Below are 13263 nucleotides of genomic sequence, written 5' to 3' on the forward strand. Positions count from 1 at the left end.
AAATAGAATCAGACTATATATGCTATTTAGTAATGTGTCTTTTAATGTAATTTTCTCTATGCAGAAATTTTCATCATAATTTTTAATTGCTTTCCTGTATCCAGTGGTATAAACCTACCATTTGTGGTTTCTAATTTTTCACAAATAGAAGTATATTCTTGTACATACGTATGTGTATACTTATATACTTTTTTTTTTGCTATGAATACTTAAATTGGAATTGTGTAAAAAGAGTATTGTGTTCCAAAATCACTGCAGACAGTGACTGCAGCCATGAAATTAAAAGATGCTTGCTCCTTGGAAGGAAAGCTATGACAAACCTAGACAGTGTATTAAAACGTAGAGATATCACTTTGCCAACAAAGGTCCATATAGTCAAAACTACGGTTTTTCCAGTAGTCACATATGGATATGAGAGTTGGACCATAAAGAAGGCTGAGTGCCAAAGAACTGATGCTTTTGAATTGTGGTGCTGGAGAAGATTCTTGAGAGTCCCTTGGACTGCAAGGAGATCCAACTGGTCAGTCCTAAAGGAAGTCAACCCTGAATATTCACTGGAAGGACTAATGCTGAAGCTTTAGTACTTTGGCCACCTAATGTGAAGAGCTGACTCACTGGAAAAGACCCTGATGCTAGGAAAGATTGAGGGTAGGAGGAGAAGGGGGCAACAGAGGATAAAATGGTTGGATGGCATTGCTGACTCAATGGACCTGAGTTTGAGCAAACTCCAGGAGAAAGTGAAAGACAGGAAAGCTTGGTGTGCTGCAGTTCATGCGGTCGCAAGAGTTGGACGTGACTTAGTGACTAAACAACAACAAAAAAGAGTATGCACTTTTGTAAATTTTGGTAACAATTAAAAATTGCTCTCAAAAAATTGTATCAATTGTGGTGAGTGCCCATGCCTCCACATTCTTAGAAATCATACCGGAAGATGTGGTGCTCTAGAGTGCATAGCTAGTCTATGGGTTTAGGGTCATGGAAAGCGTGTTCCTGGTTGTTGAAGTGAGTCACCATTGCCCAACCAGTGCATTCGTTTGTTTGCCAGATGGGATAACCTGCTTTCCTTTGTACAGTCTACTGTCCTACCTTAAACCCTTCTCCTATGTTCTTCTCCCTTAGATTGAGGAAGACACGTGGCAGAAATACTACTTGGAAGGAGTCTCAAATGAAATGTACACAGAATATCTCTCCAGTGCCTTCGTGGGTCTGTCCTTCCCTACTGTTTGTGAGTAAGTGACCGTTAACCATATGCTCTTTGGCTTTCACGAACATTCAATGTGTCCCTTGCAGGAAAAACATCTCACCTGTAGCCAGCACAGTGCAGCCATTGACAATTACCAATGTCCTGTGCTCAGCCTTCTGCGACGAAGGGGAAAGTTGTTTTTTGCTTTGGGGGTTTCTGCTGACTTTTCTTAGGCTTGGATCCTTCATATGCACTAAATTATGAACTGCAGTTTTTCCTGCATGTCTTGAATTATGCCCCTGTGATATAGACACTTGTATGAAGGGTGGCACAAACCCGTGCCTCTGATTTTACCAGGGTAAGACCAAGTCGTGCTAGCCCCTTGATAAAAGAAATTTTAATTTCTTTCAATCAAGTCAGATCATAAAGACATTAGAGAAGCTGCTGTTCAAAGTGCTTTCAGTATTTGCTGAGGGAATGTGGAGCCAAATGTACACAAAGAGGCTTTTAATAGTCCTGAGCAATTTAGCCTAAGATGGACATCTGCCACATTATAACAATAAAAAGCCTTAGTGTCTCCTTCTACTGGCTCAGCAGGATGGATTTGAGCAAGGGGTAGCCCTAGCCTGCATGACCCTTTAAGGTAGAACAGGTGATCATTTAAGGGCTATGATGTCGGGAGCTCCAGGTGTCCCAGACCTCAAGAAGTTTTCACCAGGACAATGGCTCAGATGTTGGACAGAAGTCAAATAGATGCTTTGTCCCCATGGAAACACAGACTGGGGATGCTGCAACATGCAGCCCCATCCTTTGACACTGTAGCAAAGACTTTGGTAAACTCAGTCTCACTGATAAAAACTGTGACGAAGCGGGAAAATCTGGGAACTCGTTGGGCTGAGGAAGAAGAGATATTCCTTTGTGCTGTCTGCATGCCTGCAACCAAAGCCACCTTCTGGAAAGGACGACCTGAGGAGGACAGTCCTGGGGGCTCCTGGGCTCCTCACAGTTTTCTGTTCTCTGAGCAGCAGAGAGGGGCCAGAGCACCCGGTAACTTGGTGTTTACCTGTCAGTGGCTTCCATCAGTGAGCACAGCAGGTGCACCCTGCCTGTCCCCGGGCCCAGACCCTGAGCAATCCAGAGTCATTTGACTGTTTACTGAGATTTCTCACCCTGTCTCAATGCGGAAGTTTAAATGCTAAATGGACTGGAAAAGCGAATAGGTAATTGATTCCGAAGGAGTTATTTTCTGAAAATGGATGCCCTATTGTAACTCCCATGAGTTCCTTTCTTTTAGAGCCATTTCTCATTCCGCTGTAGAAAGGAGTTAACCATTCAGAGGCACTGGGTCCTGGAGCCCTGAGGCAGTCCCAGGGGATTTTTCTCTACCTTGGAACGTGGACTGCCTAGGATAGAAAGCCCAGGAGGATTCAGGACTTGTATTAGAAACTGGTTCTATAGAAAGGCAGTTGAAGCCGCCTATGTCTAACGTATGGGTGGTCTGAGCACACAGCAGACCTGCCAGGGCCTGGAGTCCCCTGTGGCACTGGGGACATGATGGGGGACTATGTGAAGCCCCCTTCTTTGGCTCTTGAGCCTCTCTGACTTGACTGGTGTCAACCTGAGTGCTCCCTTGGAAGTCCATTCATCTGTGTCCCCCAGCCCCGCCCCCCTCCCCGGCCCTCTGCTTTTCGACTGCTTCTCATTTTTGCTTCTGGGAACTGAGGCAGTTCATTTTAACAGTGTTAACCTGCAGGGTTAGGAGTGCCCTGTCTGGAAGTTCCAGCTGGGGTATCTCTGGGGTCAGTTTGACTCACATATTTGTCTTACACAGTGTTTACTTTCTTAAAACTTGGTCACCAGTGTTTCAAATAAATGGTTTTTCACATAAAAACTAGATTAACAACCTCTTTTGAAAATTTGATAAGCCAACATGGGACCTGCATTTCTACTGAGGCCTAAGTAGGTACAGTTCACTGTAAGGAGGGGTGTAGTGAAGGATCATTCTCTCCCTGATGTCTTATTAAAGTGGCCAAATTCGCATTTACATTGGGGCCTGGCCTCCTCCGTGGGTGAGCTAGCCCACTGTGACATAGGGGGTGTGTGAAACTTCTCTGCCCACTGGAGCCAGCTCAAGAACTGGACACCAGTCTGTAAATATTCCCCTTGATTGATTTTCATGTTGACAACATGTTCTGAGAAGGAGAAAATCCTTCAGACATACCTTGTTGTCAGAGAATTTAGTATTTGTTTGGTACAGCTTCTAGAACACACACACACACAAAAAAATGATGAAAAACTTGAGAGTGAGAATCTGCTCAACTTACTGCTATTATTCCTTTAATACAATGATACAGCAGAGGTAGAAATAATCAATAAAGAAAGGACATTTAATGAGATTTAGGAACATCCCAAAACATTGAAGCTCTCCTCAAGCATTTGATTATCTGGAGGCTTAATTATCTGTGTTTTCTACTTTAAATTAAAGAAAAGCCATAACTCAAAGTTACCAGCAGTTTAATGATAAGACTCTTCAATTCAGGTTAATTAAAGCACAGCTGTAATTAGAGTGTGGGGCTGTATATCACTGGGCTGGCGCATAAGTATTTTCATTACAGTAAGAATTGGCTATTCAATTTCAAGATGACATAAAGGACGCCAAAATATATTTTCAGCTGGTTCGTGTAAAAGAAAAAGAATTGGGGAATATTCCGGGTATAATAAAACACAGATAAAATATACAGATTTTCAGAGCCGTTTCTGTAATTATGCACAGCATTAAAACAATATGCAGCCAATAACGTCTTGAGGCAGGAAAATAAATAAATTTGCTCTTCCCCTGGGCTGGCAGAGTGCCCCCTTGCAGGGTAGGATCACCACACTGGAAAGCTTGGAGTTTTCTCAGAAGCTGGGAGAGTCATGCAGTGAAAAGATAAAGAGGCAGGATTAATAGGTGAAATTTGAGGTCATTCCCCAAGAGAACAGAATGCGGGAAGAAGAGAGCAAGGGCAGGAGGCCCCCGAGGTTAACACTTTTAAGCATTTCAAGCAGAGTGATGCTTTCTCCGGCTCAGGTGAGACTTGCATGAGCCATTGGCCTCCATGTGTGCATCACCAGAAGTCACAGCTTTGTTCCAAAAACAATAATTTAGACAAAATACAATATCTTTTCTAAATATAAATATCATTTACTTTTTCTCAATGAATCTTTACCACAATCCTGTGACCTTTCTGTGACTATCACCATCCCTGGTTTATAAAGGAGGACACTGAGACTCAGATGTTGGTGTTCCCTTCCAAAGACACCGAGCAGACAAATTACAGAGCCAGGCCTCCTGTGCTGGGGCCTTATACAATTGAGAACAGCTTGGAGGAGCTGCTAGCTGAAGGCTAGCTAATTAAGACTCTCCTGGGGAGCTTATTAAACAGAGATTTCTAGACTCCATCTCCAGATTTTTATATCTGGGATAAGCCTCCCAAATCTGCATTTGTTTTGCAAGTAAGTCAGGTGATTCTGATCTGAAGTCTGATGACTCAAAACCCCTACAGACCCCATTCCTCCACACAGGCTGGAGTAACCTCTTATTTCCACTTCAGTCCCTGGGTTGGGAAGATCTCCTGGAGCAGGGAATGGCTACCCACTCCAGTATTCTTGCCTGGGAAATCCCATGGATAGAGGAGCCTGGAAGGCTATAGTTCATTGGGACACAAGAGTCAGACACAACTTAGAGACTAAACCACCCCACTCTGGGCTTTTCATTGGGATGCTTTTCTCTGATTTTAGCCAAATCATAGAATTGTAGGTGGGTCACATCTTATAAGCTAAAGTTAAGATTTGTGTCTTTGTGGCAGCTTCCTCACCATCTCTCCTTTTTCATGAAAGGGGATTCTGAATCTCTATGGACATTAGAAGTGAGTCTACCCACTACCATGCCAGGCAACCTGCGACTGCTCTCCCCACTCTCTGCACCTAATCCAAATTAGAATAGGAAAAAGGCATGGAGGTTCTGAGCCCTTTAATGCTCTCTGTCCACTGGGGATCATAAAGCAGTTTCACATAAGCACCAAATGCAGAGAAAGACAATTCAAGATACAACTGGCTAGATACCTCTTGACCTTGAGGGCATCATGGTGGCCGTTCCTAGAATACCCTTAACATGTTCCTTTTAAGGACCAGCAACTCCTGAACATCTCCTCTTGGTTTTTGCATGGCTGGCTTTCCCCTGGGTCTTTGTGGCAATAAGATCAAGGCAGAGGAGTTTTGGGATCTGAAGGAGAGGGTGCCATCCACTGCTCTCTAAACACCAGTAAACAAGCTGCTCCATTTCCCCTCGTATTCCTCATCTTCTTCAGCAAGGGACTATGGAGAGTGCAGATGGCCAGTGCCAGCCAAGCCTACAGGAATCCAGGGGCTAGGGTATGAGGCTATGTTTGCACCAAGGGGTCCTGTTTTTGAGTAGTTTGAATAGTAGGGTGCTGTGTGATATCATGAAGTATGAGCTGTGGAGTTGCAAGGGTCATACCCCCAGATCAACAACTTGCTGAATATGTGATTTGGACAAGATGTTTGATTTCTGCCTATCCTGCTCTTGATAATTACCAACTGCCTGACCTTAGATGGTCAGATGCCTGACCGTCTCTGAAATCAAAATGATAGAACTTTTCTCAGTACCAGCTGATGTCCTTTTCCCCTCTTCTGCTGCCTTCTTGCCACCATCCTTCTATTTTGCCCCACTGAATAGACTGTAAGCACAAAGAAAGAAAGAAATATATCCTGGCATTTCCAAGTTTTGTTTACTCAACTGTTTAGAAATTCTACCATCAGTCACCAGCCAGTTAATCAGCTAGATATTTAATTATCTTGGGATATTTGTCCCAGTGTGTAGGCATGATGCTGTCTCTAGAAGAACCTACAATTAGATTTGATTAAATATATGCTCATTAAAGGGCATCCCAGGTGGCACTAGTGGGCCTGCCTACCAATGCAGGAGACATAAGAGAAGCAGGTTCGATCCCTGGGTTGGTAATATCCCCTGGAGGAGGGAATGGCAACCCACGCCAGTATTCTTGCCTGGAGAATTCCATGGACAGAGGAGCCTGGGGGGCATAGGTTGCAAAGAGTCCGGCATGACTGAAGAGATTTAGCATGCATGCATGCTCTTTAAAAGATTAATACCAATACTTTCAAATGCCAGGGAAAGGATTCTGTTTCCCTACAGCGACTGCCTTCTGAAAGTTCGCAGTCTGGCCAAAGAAAACAATAGCCATCCTCAGAGGGAGATGAGTACGCCCACTGATGAGTGTTTGATGAGTGCACGCAACCAGGGATCAGAGACTGAGAGCTGCAAGGACAGGGAGTTCCCTGTAGGCTGGAGATGCAGAAGAGGCTTCTTGAAAGAGATGACACTTGAGGTGGGCCTTGTATGGAGGTTGGGTTCAGAGAAGAAATAAAGAGAGAGAAGAGGGAATTCTAAGTGATAACGAACCAGGAGACTGAGAGCCACACAAAACTCTCTCAAACACTTAGATCTCTGAGATTTTCCAACAAGAACAAATAGATCTCCCCTTTAGGTGGGGAGATTAGCCAGTCGGTCATCCCTTGTGAAATATAACACTCCTCACTAGCAAAATATAAACGCTTAATTGATGCTTAATTGTATCAGGTTTTACAGCTCAGAAGGGTTAGGACAAAAGATGTGTTTAAAATACTGCGTGTCTCTCTGTGTCCCCCTGCAGCTGGTGGAACAGTTAAAAGTCATATTTGATGTGGAGTATTTCATGCCTGGGTGACTTGAGGATCTCTAATCAGATGTTACCTGGAGTTTTGCACTGTAGCCTGGGTACCAGCCTGGAGGCTTCTATGCTAGTTTCAAACAGTGTGAGGGCTCCAGGGTGTAGTCCTCCATTCCCTCACCCACAGGCATTCAGGGCCCCTCACACTGAAAAAGCCATGCTCTCATCCTGGGCTGTTTGGCATGGACAGATCTTTCCAGTGAAGCCACTTGAGGAAACTTAAATTTAAGACTACCTAGAGAAAGCTAGGAAGGATATGCCCATCTGAATGCAGAGTTCCAAGGAACTGCAAGGAGAGATCAGAAAGCTTTCCTAAGTGAACAATGCAAAGAAATAGAGGACAACAATAGAATGGGAAAGAATAGAGATCTCTTCAAGAAAATAGAGATACCAAGGGAACGTTTCATTCAAAGATGGGCACAAAAAAGAACAGAAATGATATGGATCTAACAGAAGCAGAAGATTTTGAGAAGAGGTGGTGAGAATACACAGAAGAACTATACAAAAAAAAAAAATCCTAGTTACCCAGGTAACCACGATGGTGTAATTACTGACCTAGAGGCAGACATCTTGGAGTGCAAAGTCAAGTGCAAAGCTAGTGGAGATGATAAAATTCCGGCTGAGCTGTTTCAAATCCTAAAAGATAATGCTGTTAAAGTACTGCACTCAATATGCCAGCAAATTTGGAAAACTCAGCAGTGGCCACAGGACTGGAAAAGGTCAGTTTTCATTCCAATCCCAAAGAAGGGCAGTGCCAAAGAATGTTCAGACTATCACACAATTGCACTCATTTCACATGCTAGCAAAGTAATGCTCAAAATTCTCCAAGCCAGGCTTCAAAAGTATGTGAACTGAGGAATTCCAGATGTTCAAGCTGGATTTAGAAAAGGGAGAGGAACCAGAGATCAAATTTCCAACATCTGTTGGATCATAGGAAAAGCAAGAGAATTCCAGAAAAACATCTACTTCTGCTTCATTGACTACAGTAAAGCCTTTGACTATGTGGATCACAAAAACCTGTGTGTGGAAAATTCTTAAAGAGATGGGAGTACCAGACTACCTTACCTGCCTCCTGAGAAATCTGTATGCAGGTCAAGAAACAACAGATAGAATCAGACATGAAACAATGGGCTGATTCCAATTTGGGAAATGAGTATGTCAAGGCTGCATATGGTTACCCTGCTTATTTAACTTATACGCAGAGTACATCATGTGAAATGTTGGGCTGGATGAAGCACAAGCTGGAGTCAAGATTGCCTGGAGAAATATCAATAACCTCAGATATGCAAATAACATCCCCCTTATGGCAGAAAGCGAAAAGGAACTAAAGAGGCTCTTGATGAAGGTGAAAAAGGAGAGTGAAAAAGTTGGCTTAAAATTCAGCATTCAAAAAAACAAAGATCATGGCATTTGGTCCCATCATTTCATGGCAAATAGATGGGGAAAAAATAGAAACAGTGACAGACTTTATTTTCTTGGGCTCCAAAAATCACTGCAGATGGTGACTGCAGCCATGAAATTAAAAGCTGCTTGCTCCTTGGAAGGAAAGTTATGACCAACCTAGACAGCATATTAAAAAGCAGAGACATTACTTTACCGACAAAGGTCCATGTAGTCAAAGTTGTGGTTTTTCCAGTAGTCATGTATGGATGTGAGAGTTGGACCATAAAGAAAGCTGAGCACTGAAGAATTGATGCTTTTGAACTGTGGTGTTGGAGAAGACTCTTGAGAGTCCCTTGGACTGCAAGTAGATCCAACCAGTCAATCCTAAAGGAAATCAATCCTGAATATTCATTGGAGGGACTGATACTGAATCTGATGCTCTAATGTTTTGGCCACTTGAAGCTAAGAGCCGACTCATTGGAAAAAACTCTGATGCTGGGAAAGATTGAAGGCAGGAGGAGAAGGGAATGACAGAGGATGAAATGGTTGGATAACATCACCGACTCAATGGACATGAGTTTGAGCAAGCTCCAAGAGTTGGTGAAAGGCAGGGCAGCCTGCAGTCCATGGGGTCTCAGAGTTGGACACGACTGAGTGACTCAACAACAACAAAGAGAAAGCTGGAACTTCCCTGATTTTCATACGGTAAAGGATATGCCTGCAATGTGGGAAACATGGGTTCGATCCCTGGATTGGGAAGATCCCCTGGAGAAGGGAATGACTACCCACCCCAGTATTCCTGTCTGGAGAATTCCATGGTCAGAGGAGACTGGCGGGGTTGCAAAGAGTCAGAGATTACTGAGCTATTAACACTTTTTTTTTAGAGGAAGCTGGGTCTCTTGCCCAATGAAAACTACAGTTAGTTTAACTTGAGTTCTGTGAAATCATTAGAGATGATTTCTAGAGGAAGACATCAGAATTTGAACATGGAACAGAAAGAAGGCAGCAGGCTCTATTATTATGTGATAGATTTATTTAGCCAGCTGCAGAAATGAACATTTTGTGAGAATTTATGGAGAGGCTCAAGTTTCATCTTTAAAAAATATTTTTCCTTGAAGAACCAGCCCTATTCATTCAATTATCTGAGGGTATTATAATTAGGACTGAGCACATAATGACAGGAATACAACATTGATGATTATTTCTACTATAGGGACTCAGAAAGTGACTAGTAATCCTTCAACATGTGAATAAACCAGTGACCATAAAATCTATTAAGACTCTTAAAAGCTACAGAGGCAACGACAAGTCTAGAATTCTCTACAGGACAGGTTAGGGAGGCAGTCCAACAGAAAATGCCTGGACTTGACTTGATGCTGGATGCACATAAGAAATACGCAGTTTATGTTTTACATTTCTGATGAATAATACTAGCAAAGCTTTCTTTAAAAATGTACTTACTGATGCTTTCTGAAAATGCGCTTACTGATTTTTAGGCAGATGTTAATTGCCCGTATGAAAGAATATAATTATATTTACATTCAAGTGTCTTAGGTGTGCAGTGGAAATATTGTGAGTTTGGGTATGTTTGAAGGTGGGTATTCTAAAGCCTCCCCACTCCATCTTTTTCAAAGCTACTGGGAAATCTGAACAACATTTTTCATGAGCATTTTAAATCACTTCCATTTTCCTGGTACTGAGTCTCACAAATCCCACTGGTTCAAAGCTTCTTTAACTAGATGTTTTCATTTTGAGAGCTTATCATTTTAAATCAGAGCTCCTAAATGTGCATCTCTCTTTTTTTTTTTTTTCTTTTTTTTAGCCCCTAGATCCTAAAGATCTGGTTTCGCAGTGCTCAGTGTTCACATCCTCATCCACTCTGATTACATGTGTCAGTCTGACGTTCCCAGGGTGCCTCTGGACAACTGAAGAGGGGCTGGCGCTTCAGGGTGGAGCTAGGTTTGGAGGGCACAGTGAAAGCTGCCTCTTCTGTCCTTGCCCCTTCACTCCTGGGTGAATCATCTTCAGTAGCCCCAAACAACATCTTTGTGTACCCTCCCTAAACACATTAGAAAGTATCAATTCTACAACAGGTTTCTATGCTTAATTCATACAAGCAAGCAGTCTTTCTAGTCAAGGGGGCTGATTTAATAGCAAGAACAATTTATTTCCCTCTGGGTAGGTGGAAACAGTTGGACTCTAATTCTTAAGAGCCTTTGTTCAGGAACATCTGGGTTGAAACTACTGTAGTTAACAGATGATGTTGGCAGTTAAAAAAAAAAAAAAGGCTTTGTATAATGTTGTCAAATTTGGTAGACCTCTACTTAATAATTATCAAGAAAGCAATCTAACTTGTTATTACAACAGTTTTATTGCAGATTGCTGGTTTAAGACCTTTTTGTGACAAGTAGTGCTTTTTTTTTTCCTTGAAAAACGAATTCATTTCGATTCCCCTGTAATTATTTTTGCATCCAGTGGCAACTTCCTGCCTTGAACATATTGGGACATTTTATTTTAGAAAACAAGAATTAAATTCTTGCTACCTTATGGATGATTTCATCTTGTATATCTCATTGCGGAAGCTTCCTGGCTTCCTTCTTGTTTTTTCCCTCACATTAAGCCTCCTTTCTCTTCCCACCCCAGGTCTGTATATGCTCAAGCCATAAGAATGACTCTGAAGATTAGATGAGCAAAACCTATTTTGCTTTACAAAAAAATGGTGTCAAATGATGCAAGTAAATATTTAATTTTAGGACATCAATTCTAAGTAGTCCAAAGGCACATCTTTTGTAACAGGATCTGGGGAGGGGGGGTGGTTCCAAGGAGAAATCAGTCTATACCTTAGAACTGTACTTACCTCAAGTCACAGCAGATTGAAGGCAAACATTAGATTCCCAGAGCATATCTCTGTTGTTAGTTCCTTCTACACCTTTCTTTTCCTGTCTGCTTCTAACTCACAGGTTAAAAAGTATCTTGTTTCACGATTCTAGACTCCTAATCCTTTTCTGCCTAAACTAGACTCTCCTAGTGTACCACTTTATCTGTTGTGGATCATGCCAGCAGCTCATGAGATTTTGGTTCCTATTGTTTCATACATGTATTTAACCAGCATTTCCGGAAAGCTTACTCTTTGCACTTTGAAAAATGCCAGAGAGACAAAGCATATGTCGTGCACTGAAGAATCTCCGTCTAAGGACAGAGAGACAAGTAAACACGTGTGACCACAGCCCACCCACTCTGTTTACTTACCTTCATTTGCCCTTCCTCCTGGACGCCAAGAGAGGCTGTACCTGACTTTCGCCAGTTTTCTATGGCAGGAACTAACAAAAAACTGTAATTTTAAACCGGGAAAGATGTAGTTCTGTTTCCAGTGTAAATTGTAAATTGCTGTAGATTTGTGGAACCAGAGATCAAATTGCCAACATTTGTTGGATCATGGAGAAAGCAAGGGAGTTCCAGAAAAACATCAACTTTTGCTTCATTGACTACATTTAAGCATGTAGCTGTGTGGATCACAACAAACTGTGGAAAATCCTTAGAGATGGGAGTATCAGACCATCTTACCTGTCTCCTGAGAAGCCTGTATGCAAGTCAAGAAGCAACAGTTAGAACTGAACATGGAACAACGGACTGGTCCAAAATTGGGAAAGGAGTATGACAAGGCTCTATATTGTCACTCTGCTTATTTAACATCTATGCAGAGTACATCATGCAAAATGCCAGGATGGATGAATCATAAGCTGGAATCAAAATTTCCAGGAAAAATATCACAATCTTATATATGCAGATGATACCATTCTAATGGCAGAAAGTGAAGAGGCAGTAAAGATCCTCTTGATGAGGGTGAAAAAAGAGAATTAAAAACTTGGCTTAAAACTCAACATTCAAAAAACTAAGATCGTGGCATCCACTTCCATCACTTCATGGCAAATAGAAGGGAGAAAAGTGGAAGCAGTGATATTTTATTTTCTTGAACTCCAAAATCACTGCGGACAGTGACTGCAGCCTTGAAATTAAAAGACACTTGCCCCTTAGAAGGAAAGCTATGACAAACCTAGACAGCGTATTAAAAACCAGAGACATTACTTTGTGACAAAGGTCCATATAGTCAAAGCTATGGTTTTTCCAGTAGTCATGTACAAATATGAGAGTTGCGATCATCATGAAGACTGAATGCCAAAGTATCGATACTTTCAAATTGTGTGCTAAAGAAGACTCTTGAGAGTCCCTTGGACTGCAAAGAGATCAAATCAGTCAATCCTAAGGGAAATGAACCCTAAGTATTCATTGGAAGGACTATTACTGAAGCTGAAACTCCAACTCTTTGGCCACCTGATGCAGAGAGCCAACTTATTGGAAAAGACCCTGATGCTGGGAAAGATTGAAGGCAAAAAAGAGGGCAGCAGATGATAAGGTGGTTAGATAGCATCACTGACTCAATAAATATGAATTTGAGAAAATTCCGGGAGATAGTAGAGGACAGAGGAGCCTGGCATGCTGCAGTTCATGGGGCCACAGAGTCAGACATGACTGAGCGACTGAACAACTACAACAGTGCCTACTGGGGACAGACAGCAACAGACAATTAGAAAGAGGAGGTCTGGGACCTTAGGGAGTGAAGGGGACTGTGGCACAATGGAGAGCACATGTCCTGAATGCAGCTCTAATATGGCCAGATCTGGTTTTCAAGGAAAACTGAAAGCTAGCTTTTCTATGAAGTCACTTGTTGGTATCTAATTCTAGTGTTTTGTTTGCTGTTGTTATTGTTTTTTAAACCCTGTACTGACCAAACAGAGTATGTCTGCACTGTGTGCTTCTGGCAACCACTTCACTCCCTTTGCTTTTGTAAGAAGCGGCTGTGTTGCACGCTGCACTGAGACTTGGTTTCCACTTCTGACATTTCTCCAT

At 42.2% G+C, this 13263-nt stretch overlaps 1 protein-coding gene across 7 annotated transcripts in view; it reads left to right on the plus strand.

Annotated features, from left to right (window-relative positions):
• The window catches only part of KCNMA1 (potassium large conductance calcium-activated channel, subfamily M, alpha member 1), a 772904-nt gene that overhangs the window by 591330 nt on the left and 168311 nt on the right, over nucleotides 1–13263 (plus strand). For all 7 annotated transcript variants that reach the window (XM_010834186.1, XM_010834188.1, XM_010834189.1 and 4 more), the window contains exon 15: nucleotides 1120–1229. In XM_010834186.1, coding sequence (XP_010832488.1) covers nucleotides 1120–1229 — 110 coding nt within the window. The remainder of the gene's footprint in view (nucleotides 1–1119; nucleotides 1230–13263) is intronic.

The sequence above is a fragment of the Bison bison genome, unplaced genomic scaffold (assembly GCF_000754665.1).
Source record: "Bison bison bison isolate TAMUID 2011002044 unplaced genomic scaffold, Bison_UMD1.0 scf7180017864029, whole genome shotgun sequence".
NCBI classification, from domain to species: domain Eukaryota; kingdom Metazoa; phylum Chordata; class Mammalia; order Artiodactyla; family Bovidae; genus Bison; species Bison bison.